This window comes from Homarus americanus, unplaced genomic scaffold (assembly GCF_018991925.1).
Source record: "Homarus americanus isolate GMGI-L3 unplaced genomic scaffold, GMGI_Hamer_2.0 scaffold39392, whole genome shotgun sequence".
In the NCBI taxonomy this organism is placed as follows: Eukaryota; Metazoa; Arthropoda; class Malacostraca; order Decapoda; family Nephropidae; genus Homarus; species Homarus americanus.
The window spans coordinates 499,153-522,191 of NW_024726055.1; the positions used below are offsets into that span (position 1 = coordinate 499,153).

At 43.3% G+C, this 23,039-nt stretch overlaps 1 protein-coding gene across 4 annotated transcripts in view; it reads left to right on the top strand.

Annotated features, from left to right (window-relative positions):
- LOC121865336 (protein slit-like) overlaps positions 1–23,039 on the top strand; it is a 212,428-nt gene that overhangs the window by 136,833 nt on the left and 52,556 nt on the right. For all 4 annotated transcript variants that reach the window (XM_042364673.1, XM_042364676.1, XM_042364674.1 and 1 more), the window contains exons 5-11: positions 5,837–5,908; positions 7,721–7,956; positions 13,232–13,373; positions 14,738–14,809; positions 15,382–15,453; positions 15,795–15,866; positions 16,866–16,937. In XM_042364673.1, coding sequence (XP_042220607.1) covers positions 5,837–5,908; positions 7,721–7,956; positions 13,232–13,373; positions 14,738–14,809; positions 15,382–15,453; positions 15,795–15,866; positions 16,866–16,937 — 738 coding nt within the window. The remainder of the gene's footprint in view (positions 1–5,836; positions 5,909–7,720; positions 7,957–13,231; positions 13,374–14,737; positions 14,810–15,381; positions 15,454–15,794; positions 15,867–16,865; positions 16,938–23,039) is intronic.

Consider the following 23,039-nt stretch of genomic DNA (forward strand, 5'->3'; position numbering starts at 1 on the left):
TTTTATAAGTCTTGGTTCTTTTCTAATTATCTTCTCTTTCTTCGTTTTTGTCGACTTCTTCTTCTTCTTCTTATCTTCTTCTTATCTTCTTCGTCTTCTTCTTTTTATCTTCTTCTTCTTCTTCTTCTTCTTCTTCTTCTTCTGCTTTAATCCTCATTCTTTCCTTCTGCGTCTCTATTGAGTCTGTCTGTCAGAAACACAATATCTCTTCAGCTGTCAATATTCTGCAATATCTCTCTCTCTCTCTCTCTCTCTCTCTCTCTCTCTCTCTCTCTCTCTCCACAATCTACTACTACCCACAACCACTATCACTGTCACCACACACAACCACACCTTGACTATATTGCTGTAAAAGTTTACTTGTGGGGACTGTGTATGTGAGGGGACTGGTTGTGTGAGGGGACTGTTTATGTGAGGGGACTGTATATGAGAGGGACTGTATACGTGAGGGGACTATAAGTTAAGGGGACTAAGGGGGGAAACCAAGTTTACAAAGTCGCCTCAGGTCGAACTTTGGTCACTAACAACCTCGACACAAAGTTGGGGAAGAAAATTCTTATCCACAAAGAAATATTATCGTCATCATTTTCACGCCTATGATATATTTCTCTTCAGTAGATTTGTTTCTTTTTTCTCTCTGACCACCGGCGACGGATAGGGGACTAGTTTACGTCCGTCTGTCCGTCTATCCGTCCGACCTGGTATCCATTCATCCAGCCAAAGACAGTACCAGGGATAACAGCAATAGCTTTAGACGGAAGAACAGCACCAACAAGGCCATCCAATAACAGCAGCCGCAGCAGCAGTAGGCGGACCAGAGAAGCAGCTGCTGACTCAGTGAACATTAACATTGTCGATCCTCCGCCCCAGAATTCGCCTCTGTCACTTCTTCTCACTCGGGAAAGTTTTTGTGGTTCAACTAAAAAAAAAAAGAATATCCTTCCTTCTGTCTTTTTTTTTTAAGGGCTGAAGAAAACCTGTTCTTTTATTTTTTAAGACAATGGTTGTTTGATGATGGCGCTGTACACTGTTGTCCGCGGGTTTATATAAGCTGTGGTGGGCGCTGTGGTGGGAGCTGTGGTGGGCTGTTTATGAGTTATAAGAAGTGTGTCCAGAAAGGATTACGACACTGAGGACCTTTTGTGTATGTTGTTGACGTCACCGGGGTCGCGTGATTTTAGAGCTGTAAGTGATTTGTCCGTATCTGGATATAGTTAACTCATTACGTAAGTTTGACCTCTGCCGAACTCGAGGGTAGAATGAATTACAGTGTTCAAGCTTCACAGTCTTATTCATTTCGTTCTAGTCAGCAGCAATAGTAACTTAGCACTGTAAGCTAGGGAAGGTGGCGTCTTCTCGGTGACATAACAACCGTCCAACAAGGTGATCCATCCTCCATACTCTCTTCATTTTGTGATCAAGAAAATTTACTCCTAATTTTTCCACTGAACTCTTAATCCGGCTCTTTAGACGATGTCGCTTCATCTAGTAGGACAGAATACTTACTGTTTATTTTATTCGGATCACGGGACACGTGGAGGCTCTTTACCCCCTCCTGCGACGGCGAGAGAGAGAGAGAGAGAGAGAGAGAGAGAGAGAGAGAGAGAGAGGCGGCTCGTGTTGTACATATCACCATCTCGCCATGTTAAGTGAGCCACGACCCTAACAACTAAACACCTGATACTTCCCCATCTGTGGTGATGAGCCCAATATTTCTGCTGCTCCCTCCCTGGTGTGCCCTCCTCTCTCCCTCCCTCCCTCCCTCCATCCTTGGTGCGCCCCCTCCCTCCCTCCTTGATGTGCCCCCCTCCCTCCCTCTCGGTTTCCTGTCTTTGTTGTACAGCCACCCACAAAAGTCATGTCGCCTCACCTCCTGAACCACGAACCCCAAATTCAGACTCGTGAATCCGAAGTATTTATGGACAGAGCAATTCATCAGTGTCTACTTCTTGGGGTTCACTCGTCTGAATCTCGGGTTCATGTAATAACAGGAGAAGCCACAGCACTTTTGTGGGTGACTGTACATCCTCCCACTCACCCTCTCATTCTATTCCCTTTACCCACACTCCTTCTCTTCCTTCATCTCTTTATCTCCTCGTCTTTCATTTCCATCCTCATTAGTGTCTTTACTTATTTCTGCCTCTCTTTTTCTTTATTCTTTTTGCCTCCTTCACTTTCCTTCTTATCCTCCCTCTCTCCCCTTTCTCCTCCGTTCACTACATCACCCTTCGTTACCTACGCCTCCCTCTCCCGCGTCCCCCGTCACTCCTCCCTTTTCCCCTTTACCTACTTCCTCTCTCCTCCACTGCCCTCCCTTGGCCACGTCAGGTCACATAACCATCACCTCGTTGACCTGTGACCTCACCCGTCATCCCCCCCTTCCCCGCCCTCTCCACACTCTTCTCCCACCAGCACCTTCCCACCCACGCTTATTCATCCCTTTCTCTTCCCTCCTCCCCTCCCTTCCCCTCCGCATCTCTCCTGCCCCACCCACTGTCAACCTACATGAGGGGCGCCCCACACCACAACATAATTCCCCCCAACACCACAATGGAAGGGGTCTTGCTAAAACCTACTCTCCATTCACTTAATTATCGCCCCATTGTACTGCCCCCTCTCGCCCTCTTATCCCCTTAAGTTGATAATCACGGGCTAAGAAGGGAGGTTTACGTCTCTATGATGCCTTAATGCAAAGAAATGTTCCTAGGGTTTATTTATAGTAGTCTTGTAATAATAATAATAATAATAATAATAATAATAATGTGAAAATGCAACGTTTATAATAATTACTTCAAGAATTTGTGGTGAATGTTGAACAAATAAAAGCTCAGGTCATAAAAGACAGGTTTAGGTTGACTTAATTCGGCTTAAAAAGACAACCTAATATTGCCACAACAAGGAAGACAATAATTGTATGTTTAAAATCTGGTGGAATGTCTTCTTCACCCCGCTCTCTGTCCTCCTCCTCTCCCTCTTCCCCCGGTGTTTGTAACTTTCCCTTTGCGTCCTCCTCTCCTCCCCACCCCACTTTTCCTCCTCTTTCATCACACTATTCCTTCTCTTCCCCACTTCCTTCTCCCACCATTCAACTCCTTCTCTTCCTCCTCTTCCCTGTCCATCATCCACCTTTCCCCTCCACCTCTCCTCCATCCACCTCTTCTCCTTACCCTCCCCATCTTCCTCCCCTACCCACATTTCTCCCCCTCCCCACCGTCCTTCTCATCCTACCCCCTCCCCACCACCCCCCCCCTCCCCCTGGCCAATTAATCACAAGGTTGCCTGGTCGGTGGTTGATGGATGGCTGGCCGGACCGTGGGAGCCGTTTGCCAATCACCTTCATGCACCTGTCAACTGCTCATTAAAAATATAAATAACTAAATAGAAAAATAAAAACATAAATAAATAATTATAAGATAGAATAAAGAAAAATAGCAGATGAATAAGAGGAAAGGACAGAATTCTTGGAGATTTTTTTATCACTGGAATGGGTAATGTATTTAGGAGAGTCGCCCCTCCATCCAATCTCTTCTACCCGTTTTCTATAGAGGAGACTGTCAGATATGAGAATGGGTCAGTTGTTTGATATTCAGGCCGCATTTTATGTTTCCAATGCTAGACTTTATTTTTTTCTTCTCCAATAACCCGTCGTGTTCCTTCTGGTGTAGAGGAACTACTCAACGCTACAGTAAACATTAAGAATTCTCTTCTCGTCACAATTTACTTACTACAAAAAAAGAAGTTTTGTCTAAGCCATTTCGAAGTGATGTAACGTGTCCCTGAGGCAAACTGGAGAATGTTGTTGCCCTGAGTTGAGGATGGTGTTGCCCTGAGCTGAGGATGGTGTTGCCCTGTGTTGAGGAGGGTGTTGCCCTGAGCGGAGACGATCATACGGCGACTACTGTTTCTCCCTAGTTACCAGAGCGAGGAAGGGAGAGAGTCATAACCAGAAGAAAAAAAATCACCCACACTTATAGAAGATCAGGAAGTTAAAGCGTCACCACCAGCAGTATAGTGCCGTATAGTGCCACCCCCACCGCCTACCACCATCACCAGGCTGAGTTGAGAGAGAGCGTCACCCGGGTAGCTCCGCTGAAGAAGATAAATAAAACTGACAGTGGGAGTTGGGATGCCACCAGCAAAGCCTCGGAAACTATCGTATCAGGATCCCCTGCCAATCCTCCTCCACGGGTAGAGGATCGACGGCGTATCGGAGTCCACACAACAGCGTTCAATACTCCATCGGGGCCCCAGTCTGCATAGATTGTGGGATCCAACTGTACTTTACCACAGGAGGAGGGCTTGTGTTTATCACGCCTCTTGTGTTTTTTTTTTGTTTTTTTTTCTACATACGTGAATGTTTAAGTGTATCTATGAGGTAAAGTTTAGTTTTAGAATCCACAGCCAAATCCGGATTTTCATACTAGAAACGCGGATGAAGTTAGTGTGTTTGCTCTGGAGTATCTTAGGTTAAGGGTATGTTAGGCTAAATTAAAGGAAGGTTATGTTGCATTAAGGATAGGATACGTTAAGTTAGATTAGAAGTACTGTAGGTAAAGTTAGGTTAGGCGTTAAGTTAAGTTAGACTAGAAGTAGATTAGGTTAGCGTGGTGTACGACAAGGCTCGACGAAACAATGGCGATGGAGTATAAGAACAAGGCAGTGATGTAAACAAACTTCATCAATATAAACATTATAATTGTTTACACAGTGAATTAAGGACGGCAGTACGTCTTTTTACTCTCGTGACGTTACGCTTGGTTGAACGTTTATTTGACAACGTTTCGTAAAGTTTCGGTTTATTTGTTAAATTTTATAGAAGGTGATTGTGTGGTTCATGAGAGTTTTAGTTTTCGTATATGTCCATATTATCTGGGGCTTGAAACTTATGTGTGTAATTTAGGTAGGTGAATGTGCTGTAGAGTTGTAGTTGATTGAGGTTTTACGTGTTACTAGGATACAGTGTTACATACATACATACATACATACATACATACGCGAGGGGTGAGAATAATTTGGTCCCAAGAGAAGTAGTTTATTTAGGTTTTTTCTCATTTCTGTGTGTGTGTGTGTGTGTGTGTGTGTGTGTGTGTGTGTGTGTGTGTGTGTGTGTGTGTGTGTGTGTGTGTGTGTGTGTGTGTGTGTGTGTGTGTGTGTGTGTGTGTGTGTGTGTGTGTGTGTGTGTGTGTGTGTGTGTGTGTGTGTGTGTGTGTGTGTGTGTGTGTGTGTGTGTGTGTGTGTGTGTGTGTGTGTGTGTGTGTGTGTGTGTGTGTGTGTGTGTGTGTGTGTGTGTGTGTGTGTGTGTGTGTGTGTGTGTGTGTGTGTGTGTGTGTGTGTGTGTGTGTGTGTGTGTGTGTGTGTGTGTGTGTGTGTGTGTGTGTGTGTGTGTGTGTGTGTGTGTGTGTGTGTGTGTGTGTGTGTGTGTGTGTGTGTGTGTGTGTGTGTGTGTGTGTGTGTGTGTGTGTGTGTGTGTGTGTGTGTGTGTGTGTGTGTGTGTGTGTGTGTGTGTGTGTGTGTGTGTGTGTGTGTGTGTGTGTGTGTGTGTGTGTGTGTGTGTGTCCTATCGTGATTCTTAGGCAAGTGCTTAGTGACAGCCCCGCAAATGCCAAGACCTGACTGAACGAACTCAGATTAAGCAAAATTCTACCTTCGCTTAACCAATAAAATTATTAAACTAAAAAGAAATAATGAAAAATAATCCTTTCGATGGATAAGATACGTCGTAACCAGTTCATAGAAGTTGTTGACATGCAGACGTGAGTGTACTGTACTGTTAATTGAAATGCTGTATATGTATATCACTGTTTACAGGTAACTAATTAACTGTTTTTTGTTACAGGCAGTTGGACGAGAACCAGATCACCTGTATCGACGAACAAGCCTTCAGAGGTCTTGCCCTCCTCGAGATACTGTGAGTACTATCTCTCTCATGTTGTCTCACTTTTGCTGTCTCTTTCTCACTGTCTCAACTACTCTATCTCTCTTACTGATGTACGAGTACACAAAGAGTACATATACTGTATCATACTGACACACCTCCCACTACCAATATCTCCACAATATAAGACACTGGCCAAAGGTTTTCAAGGATGTCTTTATGATAACAATATATAAACCACACTACTGTATTAATGACACCATTACTGAAGGTTAAAGGTCAGAGGTTAGTAATTAATGTGGGTGGCGATGACCGTAGACTTGTATATCACTATGGAAGTGTTATCTGATATTCGTAATTCTTTGTAAGATGAGTTTTATTGATACTTTCTTCAAAAATAAACCTTTGACAATAGTCCCCTTTTTTTAATAATGCCAAAATGTAAATTCTTAAATGTGTTGAGTGATTGATGGTTCTGAAACTGAGAAAGTAAATATAGAAGTGGTTAACTTGAGGTCGGGGAGCTAAATGTTTTCTATCGTCAAAGATAAACTTTTCATACAATTGTCTCTTAATTTCACTGTAATATCAACTCGAGAATGCGTTTGCTAGTACGTGAGATTATTTTAACAATTACTTTCATAAAGACTCAAAACACTAAGGTGGTTCAGTGAGTCTCGTCAAAGATGGACTTTTACAAAATCAAGAAATAACAGTAATGGAGAACTAAAGAATACAGCCTGTAGTCGAGTGGATACAGTGCTCAACTCTGAAGGGTCCTCCCAGATACATTATAAATGGGTACCTAGGTTTACAGTTGAGGAAGAGAAGACGGTCGAGTCCAATGTCGGCCACGCTGCCTCCTTACATACCGAAGGCTTATTAACTATACAGCCGTTACGCCTATGAGACCCACTTTCTCAGTGTGTCCATATATGAATATATATATACTGACGAGACAAGGCAATAATCGCCTGTTTGGGGAACGATCTTGCCGAAAAGAAAATACGTAAGGGAGTCATCGTGTACCAGAACCCCCCCCCCCCCTCATGGTCCCCCCTCCCCAGGTCCTCCCACTCATGAACCAATAAAAACTTTCTCTTTCCGGGTCATTAAGCCCAGAGTGGCGTCCCCAAGTTTTGTATAAAGTGAGGCAGCTCTGCCGTCCACTCTAATATCAGTTCCTCTTTCACCCGTCTGATGCTCCAGGATTTAGTATCTTAAGTCAAGAGTTATATCATTTTCTTTTTTCTTTTTTTGATCAGTTTTATCAACTCGCTTTTATAAGTTTTTCTCGTGAAGTTTCTACGTCTTCCCTTTCCAACTCATTGCTTAGGTAATTTTTACTGTTAGTAACAACCAACCAGGATTTTCCAATTTCCCTTTTTGGTAATCTTCATGACAATCCTAACTATCCTTATGCCCAGCCTGATTATCCTGATGATACCCAACCAAGCCTTACTAAATCCCAGCTTGCCTTTTCTAATGCCCAGTCTGGCTTTCCTCAGGGCAATATTTGAATGTAATGTTTCATGTTTTAATTTAATGTTTTATATTTGATCTTTTTATTTTATAACCGATAGTCAGCAATAGGACCCTCTACAAGTAAACTCTACCTCAGATTACACTACATAATACTTCTACAGCAGGTCCCCCATATCAATCATTCCCAGTTGTTGATGTTTGGGTGTTTTAGTGTGTTCCATCATTAGTTACCATTGTTGTGACTTCCAACACGATTTATAAATAATTAAGTTGAATATTATCTTCACCGATTATAATTATCTGGTTAACTCAGCTTCCTCACTCACTCACTCACTCACTCACTCCTTCTCTCCCCGGCAGTACTCTCACCAACAACAACATCACGACTCTATGGCGGGGAACCTTCGAGCCAACACCACGACTTCGCGCCCTACGAGTCTCAGGCAACAAACTCATCTGCGACTGTCACCTCTCGTGGCTGGGGCGCATGTTGGCCGCTGCCCCCCACCTGGCGCCCTACGTCCGCTGCTCCTCCCCCTACAGGCTCAAGGACAGGCTCGTCACTGAGGTTCTCGACCAAGAGTTCAAGTGTACAGGTAAATTATGACTGACAGTGTCTTGGGTATGTGTTTATCACCTGTTTACAGATGTAGGAGATTGATTGATTGATTGATTGTTTGATTGGTTATTTAGATCGATAAACAAAAGTAGTTGTATTTTTTTAAGATAATCTCAAGGTGAATTTTTTCAATTTTTTTTTTATTCAAGTTCAACTCCGCTTTTTAGGTACGTTGTTACACCTTCACTTACGAGGGATGTTTATCTAACGAACCTTTGAGAGTCCGGGGAGTGAAATATTCCTCCATCCGCGTGTGTGTGTGGGGGGGGGGGGGATGTGTCCATTCCTGGTTCACCTCTAATTAATAATATTCCATCATAATAATATGCGTGTTAAAATGTCCTGCCACATTTTGAGACGATGTCGATCATTCACCTTCATACTTGACCCTGATCTTGGCACCCTAGCACCCCTAATGTCACATAGTCATGACTAATACGACCATCCTGACCATCATAGTTCCTCCTGACACCCAGTAAACATACACACAAACAGAAAAACGAATAAACATGGATGCTAGATTAATTTTATATGTCCGTTGAAATAATAGTCAAATAGTGGTGTGTGTGATGATGTGAAAGAAGTCACGTAGATATGAAATTTTTGTGTGAGCTGTTAGTTGAATTGTTAGGCTCAAAATACTCAATATTAAATCATTTTATTCCTGTAGTTTCTCTTTCAATATATTCTCCGCTATTTGTTCTGTCGAGTGAGTGAATTTACCAGCCTGGGGGAGCTGTGATCCAGGGTCTCCATTCTCCATGATTCCCTACGTCATTTTTGTCTCCTGGCTGGTGATACGTGAGTGTGTCTAGTAAAGGTAAATCTTAGTGTACTTTTAATGCTATTGTGGACGATATTTTTAGTGCGTTAGCTAAAATTAGAGAGTTAAATGTGTTGTTAGAGAATCCAGTTAAAGGTAAAATTCAACGTACGAGAGTTTGGGAATCCGAGACCTGGAAAATTTAAAATTCAGAATGGTTCGGCCAGTTGGTTCGTTCACACGACACGGAATTTATACGTAATAAATTCAATCAAGGTTCCATTTGAGGGAAAAATACATCATCGCGTTTATCTGAATACAAAGAATACAGGAGTGTAGGTAACGTAGAGAATGGGATTGACACTTGTAAAGTGGTTCATTTCAAAGGTTCGGAAAAAAGGATCCACGATACTGATTTTCGACCCCACAGAGACATACAATAAACGTAACATTCACAGACACACAGACCTACAGACTCCCACCTCTGAACCCCTGACATAACTCTCTTTTTAAAGGATCTCGGAGGTTGGACAAGGAACTGGTGGCGCCTCAGTCGGCCTCCTCCCTCGAAGAACTTTTCTGATCGCTGGCTTTTACCTTTCCAATTGAATTTCCATAATATTTGGTGTGGGTGTGGAGCCCCGGGTTATTAGATTTTCATGGAGGGAGGGGGGGGGGCGTCGGGACTCGGTGAGAGGGTGAGGGAGGGAAGGAAGGAAGAGACGAACGGAGAATTCAATAGAGATTTTGGGAGAGATATGAAATCGCGAGATCATAAAGGAGAGACTTCGTAAGTAAGGGGGATGAGAAAGGAGTGAATATCAGAAAGGACCACACCCCTTCCCCTCCCCAGAGCGATATTGTGCACGAGATATGAGACTGAGACACTGTCATAACCAAGGACTATGAGAGATATTAACACTACTTCTCTACGCTACCCTGAATTTTGAAGACGGAGAGACAACTGTTTGGCTCAATCTGGCCATAGAAAAAAATATTGATGTTCAAGATATAATTAATATATTCCTACCTTATTCTAGGTTAGTAAATACACTAATCATCAACAATTAAGAAAAATAAAGGTAAAACCATTATTGAGATATCTCCGTAAATTGGGACTCGAACCCAGGACAAGTGAGCGCCATTACGGTACGAAACAAATAAGACTGTGTTGGGGGGGGGGGTGAGGGTATGTAGGTGGTGGTCACAGCTTGCAGTCTTCCTTGTACTCTTTTTCGCCCTCAACCTCCTCCTCGACCTCCTCCTCTTCCTCATCCTTGACCTCCTCCTCCTCCTCCTCTTCCTCCTTCTGAATGGGTTACAATACACCTTCACTGTATGTATCTGTGATTCTTTCCTTCTCCCACCTGCCAATCGTCCTCCATTACCTTGTCATTCTCCCTCACTTCTTATGCAATCCTCCTTTACTCAATTATCATTCCCCCCCCTCCTTTGTCAGCCTCCCCCCTCCTTTGTCAGCCTCCCTCCCCCTTACTTGTCAGCCTCCTCCCCCTCACTTGTCAGCCTCCCCCCTCACTTGTCAGCACCCTTCCCCTCCTTGTCAGCTTTCCTGTCCCCTTCCTCTCCACTAGGCCTACAATTTTAACATCTCGTCACCCCCACCACCCATCCCCCCTTCCCCACCACTCATCTCCTCCTCCCCTAACACTCATCTCCAGCTCCCCACCACCCATGTCACCTCCCCCTCCCCCACCAATTATTTCCCCCTTCTCCTACCCCTACCCAACATGGCCTCTGCGTCAGGTACATCAAGCAACCCTCCACTTATGCTTGAACGTAACATATATACAAGAACCTATAAATCTTCTTTTGTGGATCTGGTGAGAAGACTTGATGAAATTTCGTAAAAGTCTGGTAAATAATGACTTAAATTCAAGTGTTTTTACAAATTTAGGAATTATTTTAAATGAGAAGATAAAACGAAATGTCATTTTTTTTCTTTCTTATTTGGTAGAAAACGATGAGCATTTAATGTCACTAAACAAGGTCAGTTTTTAGTCACTTAGTTGTCATGACGAGACATAAACTGTTGTAGGGTCAATACAGGACTTGCCATCTTCTAATACTTCGAATCTAATTTGTGAGGATCGCTTCCGTTGTTTGTACACTCTTAGTTCGTTAGCTTCCGATCACAGCACAGCGTGAGAGATAAGCAAGGAGCTTTTATTCAATTAGCAGACAAAATTAGAGGAAGTTTGCTGTGATTGTCTAATCCGGGTGCCCTAACCTAGTGCAGCCAATCACAGCTCTTCAAAAGCCCATCAAATTGACGCCAAAGCGAAACAATTGTTTAATCCTGATAATTAGTGAGTTAATGTCTACTCAAAGCTATAATCTGTTTTATATAACTGTTTGTATTACAACTTTAGACTGTGTTAGTTTCAGTCGAGCCCGGCGGTGTGTGTATAGAGACGACAGGCTTTGTTATGTATGGACAAGGGCTTTCGGCAAGTCTCCCTGGGCGGCACACTCCAGTTAGTGATTGAATTTGTGTGGTCGGTAGGTTAATGGGGCGCCCCGTGGAGGCATGTGGTGCCCCGCTGGTGCCCCTATGGTGGCCCCGTCCCCAGGCTGCAGGGAAACGTGGCAGGGGTCCGGGGCTGCCCCATGGAGCCAGACATCACTCACGAACTCCACCCAGAATGTTTTTTTTTCCAGGATAAACAGAGACGTGACCACACCTAACTTGCTCAGTATATCAGTAATTACTGCATCAAATCATCACAAACATTAGGCAACTTATAATAAAAACATTCAACCAAGGCCACAAATATCTACGTGTTCTGTTATTGTAGGTTAAGTAACGTAAATTATTTTTTTAGTACCGTATTTGGAGTATCGTGAAGGGGTCACAATCAACCGTCGTGAAAAACTCGGGTGTTCCACAAACCTGACATGGTCGTACCTAAGAGTCAAACCCACCTTAATTATAATAATATCTCTGTTATTTTCTGTATTCACATCCTGTATTATTATTTTTGTGATAATGCTTTTATTATTTTATGTATCTAATGAAGACACCGTTTCCTCTCGCTCCCATTTGGAAAGAGTTATATAAAAGACGTAACTTGATGGTAACTTTAGATAATGTCGTCGTTCAACTAGTGAGGTGTTGGGTTCATGGGCAGGGTACATGTCCTTATCGCCCCGCGACTGTTGTTGTTTTAAACTCTGTTTAGTGTACAAGAGTTGATGATGTCTCTACGTTTCCTAATATCGATGGTAAATTAGTCTGATAGTTACAGTGACGTTAACAGGTATCCGTCACTTGAGACTGTCTTTCCCTCTCCTATACTCCCTTCCATTCCTCTTCCTCCAGCATTGCCACCACTACAACACCACAGATGCTGCCGCCGCCTCCGCCTCCGATGATCCAGGAGGAGAGGGGAGGGGGTGTTACAGGAAACAGTTCATTTCCCGACAAAACCTTTTTGTGTCGGATATTTTTTTCTACCTCGAAGCGTGATAGTTGTATAAAGCCTCGGGGTCTCTCTCTCTCTCTCTCTCTCTCTCCTCCTTTACCTCACCCTGTCTCTCCATACCTCCCGTTGTCTTCCTTCATCTCCCTCTACCTATACCTCTACTTACCCCCACTTCCTTCTACCTTCCCTACCACCATTTCCTTACTTCTGCCTCTCCCTCCTCCCTCCCTCACTCTGCCGCCTCTAGTCACTCTGGGTCGGGTAGATCACGTCGGGGGCGAGGTCAGAAGAGGTCGTATTTGGTCAAGTCATAGAGTATTATAATTTTTTTACGTCATGATTGCTGCTTTTATATAAAATTCCAAACCTTCAATTTAGAAACAATTTTACAGGAACAGGAGTGGGTACATGTCCAGTGGTTTCTTATCTGCAATTTGTGAGGTTTATACGGATTAGATAAGACCTTAGTTCAAATATGGTCAGGTCAGGTCAGGTCAGGTCACGGTGCAATTGTTTTATAAAGATTTAACAACATGAAGGTATGGTCCTCAAAGGGTTAAATAAGTCCTGATTGTGTTGACGTCGTGTTTGTTTATGGTATAGAACAAGTGAGACAATCCCATGTTTTTTATTACATCCGTTTGTGTGTGTGTGTGTGTGTGTGTGTGTGTGTGTGTGTGTGTGTGTGTGTGTGTGTGTGTGTGTGTGTGTTTTGTAGAAGTTACCCCACGTGTAATTCACTTTCTTTTGAGGGAGACTTGTGGTTATTCTGGTCATCTCCACCAACGAAGGCTCTCAACACAATCTCATATACTGTACTTGATTTTTCGCTTTTTTGTGTTTTAATTTTGTGTGTTTTTCTCAGACTCATACTCGTTTTTCTTGATATGACTGGTGGATGTTCTTCTTACGTGAGGAATATTATATTTTTTTGAGTGTGGTTTTAATTCGATAAGCATTTGTACCTTGTTCCTTACTGACTTTCTCGTTTATTTACAGCAGGTGTTGTAGTCGAACCTCATTCATTTATTCTCTCTCCCCTACAGGTCTGGTGGACAGTGTGGACCGCGGGTGTTCGCTGGCACCCGTGTGTCCCCGCGCCTGTCGGTGTGGTGCTGGCATAGTCGACTGTCGGGATACTGGCCAAACCGACGTCCCGACTCACATCCCCGACGACACCATCGAACTGTGAGTATCTCTGCCCCAGTAATGACTTAGGTCCTTCTTACGTTTAAGGTTTGGTAGAGGAAACCCTGTATTTCCCTGCCTCTTGAGAACTGGTAGTGGAAAACCATTGTCGTTTTCACCATCTGGTAGAGAAACAAAGTGGTCCAACCTCAGCTAGGTCTCTCACAGCTGTAAGATTGAAAGTATTCCATGGTTGTATGTGTCAGGTAGGGGTAGAACGTAACCATCCCATCCTATCCTGACGCTCCCCGGCGAGGAACGCGGCTGTCCAGAAAAATATTAGCTCATTTCTCTTTCTGCTAGAGATGTTTTTTTCCCCAGATAGGAAAAAACAAGATTTTTTCCCACCACCTACATGTAATTGGAGGTCGAGATCACAGTGAGACCCTTGATGGAACTTGCCCTCAACTACAGGCGGTAAAAACACACCTTTCACCTGTCAGTGTTGTTTATGTGTGTGTGTGTGTGTGTGTGTGTGTGTGTGTGTGTGTGTGTGTGTGTGTGTGTTTTTAAAGATTACGAACAATTAAATAATCATTAAGTCAACTGGATATAAAAAAACACTGGTATTATAACCTCATTAATAATAATTAAATACTCGTCTTCCACAATATCCCGGATAAAAGGCCATTTCACATTTACCGCTCCCTTTTTTTGAGTGTGTTTTTTAACGTAACTTGCCTCGGTGGCGTTCATCCCGGGAGCATTAAGATAGTCAAGTCTACAGATAACGTCCCTCCCAACATATGCCTTTACATTAACGGGTTTTTTCCCCTTGGCGTGATAAGGGAACTTTTGATCCTCTGCCTCACACGCATCCAGGCGCCTGGGCGAGAATTTTCACATCCACCGAGGATAAATATCGGTGTTATGGGTTTTGTGGGCGGGGGAATTCACCTGACTTCCTGATAGCTCGTCCAGGGAGAAGGACTAAGGGAAGACGTGTTGATGTAAGGTGGTGGTGATGTGTGTGGTAGTGTGGGACAGGGTAGGATGATGTGTACCTTGACTCACCTGTAAGTGTAGTTGGAAATATAAGAACTTTCTCCAACAAGCAACAACTGGCCTCAACACTATTAAAACAGGCAACCATATTGTTTTTGTTTGTTTTTACTCTATTTTTTATTAACTATGTAGGATACTGACAGCAGCGAGTGATGTAAATTTGCTCCTTTCTCAATGGCCGTCCCCTTGTTGTCCGCTAGCCCTCCTCCTCTGTTCAGTAGTACAGCCCCCATCTATCCTCAATACACCTCCGTTTATTCTCCAATATGTCCTTACCATCTATCCTCCAGTGTACACCCCCACTAGAGAACGTGTCCTGCCATAATGTCGTTCACCACTATTGCTGTTCTCTCCTACAGGCGACTGGAACACAACGAAATCACACACGTCCCCTCCAAGATCTTCACGCCCTACCGCCTGCTGAAGCGCATGTAAGTACAGTGTGTGGCAGGTCAGATGGTTCCCTTGTCCTAATAGGCGCCAACTTAACCTAAGCATTAGGGTCAGGGCCCACCCCAGTGAACTCCCATATACTAATTAAATAATTAAATCCATTAAGGGTCCACATTTCCTATGGACCCTACTCCTAATGCTTAGGTTTCATTAAATTATATTGTGATTTTGGCTTCTTAGGAGTGGGACCCATCTGACCTATACCTTGTCTCTCCATCCTGGGAGAGACTTGGACCTGTCCACACACACGTCTTGTGCCCCTTACAGCGCAGCGGTAACTAGTTTCACCAAAGAAAGTGATTGCCAACATTTCAAGTAGTTCCTGAGTTATGGATTTAGTACAAAAAAAATGCAAAAGGGTGAAACAACTTTTTTTTAACAATTTTTGCAGCTTGTTTGGGAAATTTATTTTTAAAAGATATTACCAGATAAATGGAACTTGGTGGAGTAAGTTTAGTTTGTTAATTAGTTATTTATCAAGTTAGGTATTTTATGGTTTTATAGTTAAAAGGAAGTTTATTAAGCTGATTAACTTATCTGTCTCCACCAGCGACCTGAGCAACAACGAGATCAAGGAGGTAGCGGAGGACGCCTTCCACGGCCTGGACAGTCTCAACTCTCTGTAAGTCTCCCTCACCTCCCTCACCTCCCAGCCTCCCTCCCTCATCTACCAGCCTCCCTCCCTCATCTCCCAGCTCCCTCCTTCACCTACCTCAAGCATAATTTCATTTTTTTAATAATTTGTGAATATTATGATGTGTGAGTAAACTGACGTAGTGAATCAGTACTATAATCACTCTTATTACGGTTATTATCAATCATTCCGTCTCCTGTAATGAAATTTACTCTTATATCTTCTTCCCCTCCTTTGCATCATCACGTCTCTACCGTCACTCCACCGCGGCCCCATCGTCCTTGGCCGTCATCACCGACGTGGTTCTTGGTTGTGTGGTGGTGCAACAGTGTGCTATACGGCAACAAGATCACCAGCATCTCCTCCAGGCTTTTAAGGGGGCTAGCCAACCTGCAGCTGCTGTAAGTAGTAGTAGTAGTAGCAGTAGTAGTAGCAGTAGTCTCTGGGGGGGGGTCCAGCTGTTTGGACTCGACAAAAAAACGATGTCTCCTGAGCCTCAGACTGACATTTCCATAACCTAAAATTATTGAGCTATACATTAGCGCCTGCTGGAATTTTTCTAGGGTAGGGCTAAGCGACAATCAAAGGGCCAAGCCATAAAAAATAATGGTGATAGAGGCAAGGGGAGTGTGGCGCGGTGCAAATGTATACACTTCCACTTTTTGGTGGTAGTTTTTGTCTTTTTTTTCATTTTTGCCTCATTGACACGATGCGATGGACCCGACAAAGAGAGGTAGAATGGACCCGCCTCCCACGCGTATGGTAGTAGTAGTGGTGATTATAATAGTGGTAGTGATGATAGTAGTGGTGGTGGTGATAATAGTAGTATTAGTAGTAGTCATTTTACACGTATTAAATCAGGTCGTGTCCTGAAATCACAAAGGCAAAGGATCATTTGCAGATCAGTCTTCTAAACAGTTCACTGAAGTGTATATGGCTTAATATATTCCTTTTTATTTCTCAATTTTCTATAGAAAGAAAACGTTAAATAGATAAATCTTTTGTTATATAATTCATGGATAACTAAACAATTTCTTTACACACTCGCCAAATAATTCGACTAAAGAGTAAATATTTTGAAGCACAATTTTATACATTACTTAATCTATCTGAAACCTTTCATATGTTGTTTATATTTATTTAAAAGAATCTCAGGAAATGTTTTTTACCTGAAATGTAATTGTTTATACTATTAAAAATAACAAGGATATATATATTTTTTCCAACAAGATATGTCTTAACATTTAATTGTTGGTGATTGGTGTATGTACTAACCAAGCAGAAATACCTTAGTTGTTAAAGCTCAGTGATACATTATAACATCAACTTGTATATTTTTAGTTATATGATATCTGTTGAGGGTTAGGGCAGGTGTTGTAAGAGCGTCTGTCATCTTTCAGGTTGTTCAACGCCAACCAGATCGAGTGTGTCCACTCCGAGGCCTTCAAGGACCTCCGCAAGCTGAGTCTACTGTGAGTACTGCATTGTGTTGATTATATCTTCTGAGTCAGTTATTCACATGTCATCTGTTGCAAGCTGTACACTTCAACTTGCACTGCGTCTTTCAAGCAAAATCCTAAGAAATTTCGTAACATGTATAGAATAAGTAAAATATTGAGAAATTGTCTGATTGTTGTTGTTAAGTTTCGACTATCTCTGAGCCGCCGTGCTGGAAAAAGAATCTTGGTACTCTTATGTTAGGTGAAAACATTTGTTGGCGTGTGTTGATAACATGTGCGGGAGCCAGTCTGGTTTACCCGGGCATTAAGCACATAATCACAGTCTGCCACCTGTCTACCTGTGTACCTGATGCGTAGGTGAAGTTTTGTGAGTCTTGGATTACTGATAATTAACGTTTATTAAGTTTGAAAAGTGTTTTTATTAATTGCATAGATACAAAATTCGAACAAATAGAAGAAAGTTGATGAACACGTGTCTTCAGAGCAGTGTGTGTTGAGGAATGTTGCTCGGTGTGTGGTGAAGGACCTCGCTGTGGTCCTCTTCACCAGCAAGAACACATGCTGTGGCAGTGTTGTGTGTGTGTGTGTGTGTGTGTGTGTGTGTGTGTGTGTGTGATGGTTCCTGCGACGGGTGGTCTGCTGTCTTCCCTCATTTGTCTTACCCCACCACCCACCTCACTACCCCGACTTGCATGTTATGTTTGATTACAGAGGGCGGGGGAGGATGTGGGTGGCCGACATGACCATCATATGACCAGCTTCTCCCACACTTGCCCTCACCCCACTCCGCTCTCCCTTTACACATCACATACTGTAGTATCATCTCTCACGCCTTAGAGATTATCAGTCGTGAAATAACTCGTATTTAGCCATCTGGTCAACCTATTATCTCGCTCTTTACGTCGATGTTTGTCTATAATAGTTAAATAATCCTCGGTGCAGTAGTCTAGCTCTCTCTATACTGCTTAATGCTGAAGATCTCCCGCAGAATCTTTCCCAAAGCCGTAATTACTGCACATTTATCTGCACTTACTTTGCATACTTATTGGGTTTACTGTCTTGTGTGAGGGGAAGCGCGGGGCAGTTTTTGTTGAGTGTCATCTAAGCTGTGATGACCATTATCAAATGATTCTCTCCAGGACTCCGCCATCACACCTGTAAATTATACCTTAGCAAACTTGATGCTGTTTACCACCTAATAAAGCAAGTTTAAAGTGTCTTATATGAAAGCGAAGGAAAAAAGGTATATATATTTTTTTTAATCTTGATAGAAATATAAGAGAAGTATTATATTAGCTTGTACTAATAGCGGATCATTCTGGTGCCGAGCCCTGAGTATACAGAACTGCCCCATTAACCACCGCTTGAGCACTACTAATTTGCCGTAACTGCATGAAGATCTAAACATACCACTGGAGCAACAGGTTATGTCACCTTGGATGAAGTTCACTGAACGCTGTTGGTTACCCTTCACTCGTCTTAAGAACATCTGCATGATCCAGCAAACACGAGTCTTCTGAATTTTCGGGAAAAAACATCGAAGTGAAAAAATATAAATTTGCAGCGACAGTTTTGCTTTGGCGTGAGTGTAAAAATGGTATTTACTGTATGGTGTCAGATGGTGATGATTGATGACATGACCTTGATGGGTGACGCTGATGGCAAGTCGATTTGTTAATGCAAGTTCAACCAATAACTTGCGGTTCGTCTCTTTTTTTTTTCTGTCGGGTTTTTGTTGGTTATTTTTGCCTTCCTTGGAAATGTTGTCCGTTCATCCGTCCGTCCGTCCCTGTATGAATACGTCTCTGTTGTGAACGCTGTAACTCGAATAAATAAAAGAGGATATCCATAAAACTTGGTGTATGGATGTTGCTAAATAGCACATAGGAACTGTTAAGTAATCGAAAATTTACCTCATCGTATCTTTAGTAGTGATGACATTATCCATTTACGTTAAGGGGTACTTAGGTTTGTGTGTTCAGAATGTGGGCTTTCTTCCTTCGGGGAAAATAGAGTAACCAAGGTGAGCGGGAAACGCCTCAACTCCGCCATTTGCTTCTCCATGTAAATCCTTTGTTTACGTCAAGCAAATTTGTCTTCATTCGTCCCCTTTAGGCGGCTTCTGTTACCAGACCGCGTCTCCCTCTCCACATTTATCAGCCTTTATTCCTGCACACACACACACACACACACACACACACACACACACACACACACACACACACACTTCCGCGTTCTCCCTTCGTTCTAGTCTCCCTTTGTACTAGCCCTCTTCCGCTCCCTTCCCCCTCACTTTCATCCCACGCATTACCTCTCCACTTTCTCTACACCTTGTCCCTTCTTACCCTCTCTTCGCTTCTCCTCCCTTACTTTTTCTTCCCTTTCATCCTATTTCCTTATCTATCCTAAAATACCCTCATCCCTCGCTTACCACGCCCCATCCCTCTCCCCCCTTCATATGTACCCTCCTCCTTCATCTCCTCCAACCCCACTCCCCCTCTCTTCCCATTACCTGCACCCCCTCTCTTAATCCCTTTCTCTCTCTCACCCTCTTCCATCACTCCTTCCCCTGATCCCCTTCCACCTCCCCGTCTCCCAAAATTTTGTCTCCCTCCCTCTCCCCTGCTCCCAACACATTATCTCCCTGCCTTTCTCCTTCCCTTGTTTCCACCACCCTCCTTCCCCTCCCTCTCCATCGCTTCCAACACCTTCCCACAGTCTGTCTCCCTCCTCTCTCCTTCCCTTCTCATCTCTCCCACCTCTCCTTCCCTTTCTCTCTCTCTCTCTCTCTCTCTCCAACTCTCTCTCTCACTCACACAGCTCCTGTATCTTGCTCAAGAGGGCTGCCTCCGTTGTTCCTCGGCTCACAGTGTTAATCTCGGGCTGCAAAACAAAAGACGACACGACATTAATTGCATTTAGAGGCAGTAAACCCCGCACGACCGCGCCAGGTTAATCCAACACGCTTCTCCGCGCTACTCAATACCTTATAGCGCATTCCACAACCCTTCCTGTCCGACCTCCACCCTCCTGCGATGTTTAGCTCCTGGAGTTTTATTTTTTTATTTTTGTTTAGAGGTTCCCTGTTTATACACACACACATATATACAGTATATATATTCCGTACATTTCTTTAAACGTTACATATTCTTCTCTCTCGTATATTTCGAATATACTTTTACAAAATTATACGCGATGGATTTACCTAGTCAGTCAATCATTCTGTCACCCAGTTAATCACTGTCAGTCAGTCAATCAGTCGGTCAGTCAGTTAGTTAGTCAGTTAGTTAGCCAGTCAGAGCAAGAAGAGAGAAGGCGTGAATTTTTAAAAGCAACCGCCAGCATGAGCGAGGTGGACAAACTCACCCGCGCGGGAACACCTGTTGTATCCCTTACCTGTGGTGTTCACTAGTAAACGTTGAACAAGAGGAAGGAAGCAGGGATGATGATGATGATGAAAAGGGTGATAAGGGAGAGGCGAATAAAGCAGAGAAGGGGAGAGTAGATTTTGGGAGGAACATAAGAACATAAGAATACACATAAGGGATGGTAGAGTCACGGAGAGTAAGGTACTACAGGTGAATGTGTCGATGGTGTGGATGAGAACAGTACAGGTGTCATTAAAAGGGTTGATATTACCTGTAGAATTAATTAAACCTGACACAATGCTTAAAATGAAATCTTACATCTCTAACACATTAATTCACAAACTAATAAGAAAATCGTACAACATTTAAATATTATACATCAATAAAATCCAACTAAAAAAAATCAAATTTAAATTTTACATTGCTAGTAAAAGTTAAGTAAAAAAATAAAAATGAAATAATTCAGATATGAAGGAATGGAATTTTGCCACTTGTACAGTACGTCCAGTGACTTTGTTGTTTGTAAACGTGTTAATCTGGTAAGGCCTTAACACAGTGGACAGGTTGTGTGGGCGAGACTCCTGGGACTTGTCACGCCACTACCACACTAAAGTATCTACAGGCCTACTTGATGGGTACTGAGAGATTAGTGTCTCGTGGACGTGTCTGGGAGGTGTGTGTGAGCTGTGTGTGAGCTGTGTCGATGGGGAAGAGCTGTGTCTAGTCTTTGTGTCTGGTGAGATGTGTCTGTGAGCTGTTAATGTGAGAAACGTCTCGTCATTATGTCTGGGAAGTGTGTGTGTGTGTGTGTGTGTGTGTGTGGAGATGTGTCTAGGAACTGTAAATCAGCTGTTATTGATATATTCTTGTGATCCTTTCCTTACATCAGGTCACAATCTAGCGCCGTCAAGAGACCTACAGCACTCTAAATGTTCAGCAATATTGTTGTTGTTGATCACTTTGTATCCATCTCTTTTATTCTGGCTAATTAATTTTGTGACTCCTTTTTGTTTTGATGACTTGCAAACGTTTATGACCTCCTTTTGTTTTGATGACTTGTGTTTATGACCCCCTTTTGTTTTGATGACTTGCAAACGTTTATGACCTCCTTTTGTTTTGATGACTTGCATGTATGACCCCTTAGATCAAGTCCTATAATTATTTGTTGAGTTATATACGTACCCTATGAATAGCCCCCCCCCCCTCCCCCCCCCGTCCATGTATCATGTAAAACCTTGCATAAACTTCACGAGCAATCATTTCTATAATCCCTGCTGGCTCTGTCATCCGTAAACTATGAGCATTATCATCCATAACTTGGAATAATTAACACCAATTATCTATAAGTCTTGCTTGACTGCCTTGTGCCTGATGTTTACAACCACAAGCTGTCTCGCGTCTTCCTCTCCCCTCCCCTCCTTCTTACTCACTAGGGTTAAGTAATCTGTCTTGTCTTCAACTTCTCTTTCTTTACCTTCTTCTTCTTCTTCTTCTTCTTCATGGTAGTTCGTGGCAGGGAATAGTTGTTGTGTCTGCAAAAAAATACAAAAATGTATTTGTCTATCGGGCGAAGCTTTTAAGAGTATTTCCTGTACACAGACCTCAGTATCCGTTCCCCACGCCAGCTGTTCCGGGGGAGGGGCAGAGAGAGAGAGAGAGAGAGATTTTGGAAGGAAGGAAATAGGAAGAGACGGAGGCAGGGGTTATGGAAGGGGGAAGAGGAATGAGTAAGGATGGGGGGGAGACGGGAAGAAAAGCAGGGAAGGAGGGAGGAAAGAAGGTAGTACAGAGGAAACGGGGTTTGAAAGAGGGCAAGAAAGTGAAAGTGAAAGGAGGAAGGAGGAATATCAGGGAGGGATGGAGAAAGGAGAACCGGAGGAAAACGAGTGAAGATGTGGAAGAGGACGAGAGAGAAATAGAGAAAGAAAAGAAGAAAGGATGAATGGGGATAGATGGAGGGTAAGAGTAAGATAAATAGCATAAAAGGATAGAGGAGAAAGAAGATGGATGGTCCAAGAGGAGGAGAAAGGAGAAATTATGAAGGAAGACGTGACAGCATCAATGAAAGAAGAAAAGAATATGGATACCGTGGGGCATTTATCTTCCTGTCTAGTTCGTTTATCCGTCCGTCCGCCCGTCCGCCCGCCCGCCCGCCCGCCTGACCGTCACGCCAACTTCATAGCAGCTGCCCAGCAACAACCGTCGGACACACACACACTGGAGGAGAAGAGCGTTGTTGCTGTGCATGACGTACAGTATATTGATTTGATCCTAACTCGAGTACACTACCTCCTTAGGATCACGAAGGATAACCGTACAAGGAGAGTGTATGACATAGCGTGTGTGCATGAGTTACAAAATAGTCCTCTCTAAACACTTCTATTTGCTCTTAAGTGATGTGCTGTGCGTTATATACGAAAGCATTCCAAGTGCAGGTCAGCAGTGATGGAAACCTTCCCTCCTTAACACCATATTGTGGAGGGAAGTGTTAAGGTATAATCGCCACTGACGTTTTCTATTATATGTATCAGTAACTTTTGTGTGCATGTCAGCAGTGTGTTGAAGAGTGATCGGGTACACAGGGGGAGGAGGTGCAATCCGGGAGATTATATGTAGTAAAGCCCTAAAGGGGAAGGGAGGAGGAAGGGTTGTGTTGAGGGTAAGCGAAAGATGGCGAAAGACGAGGAAGGGAGGGCGTGAGAGGGACGTGTGAGGGTAGCCAGAGGAGAGGGGGGAAATGTTGTAG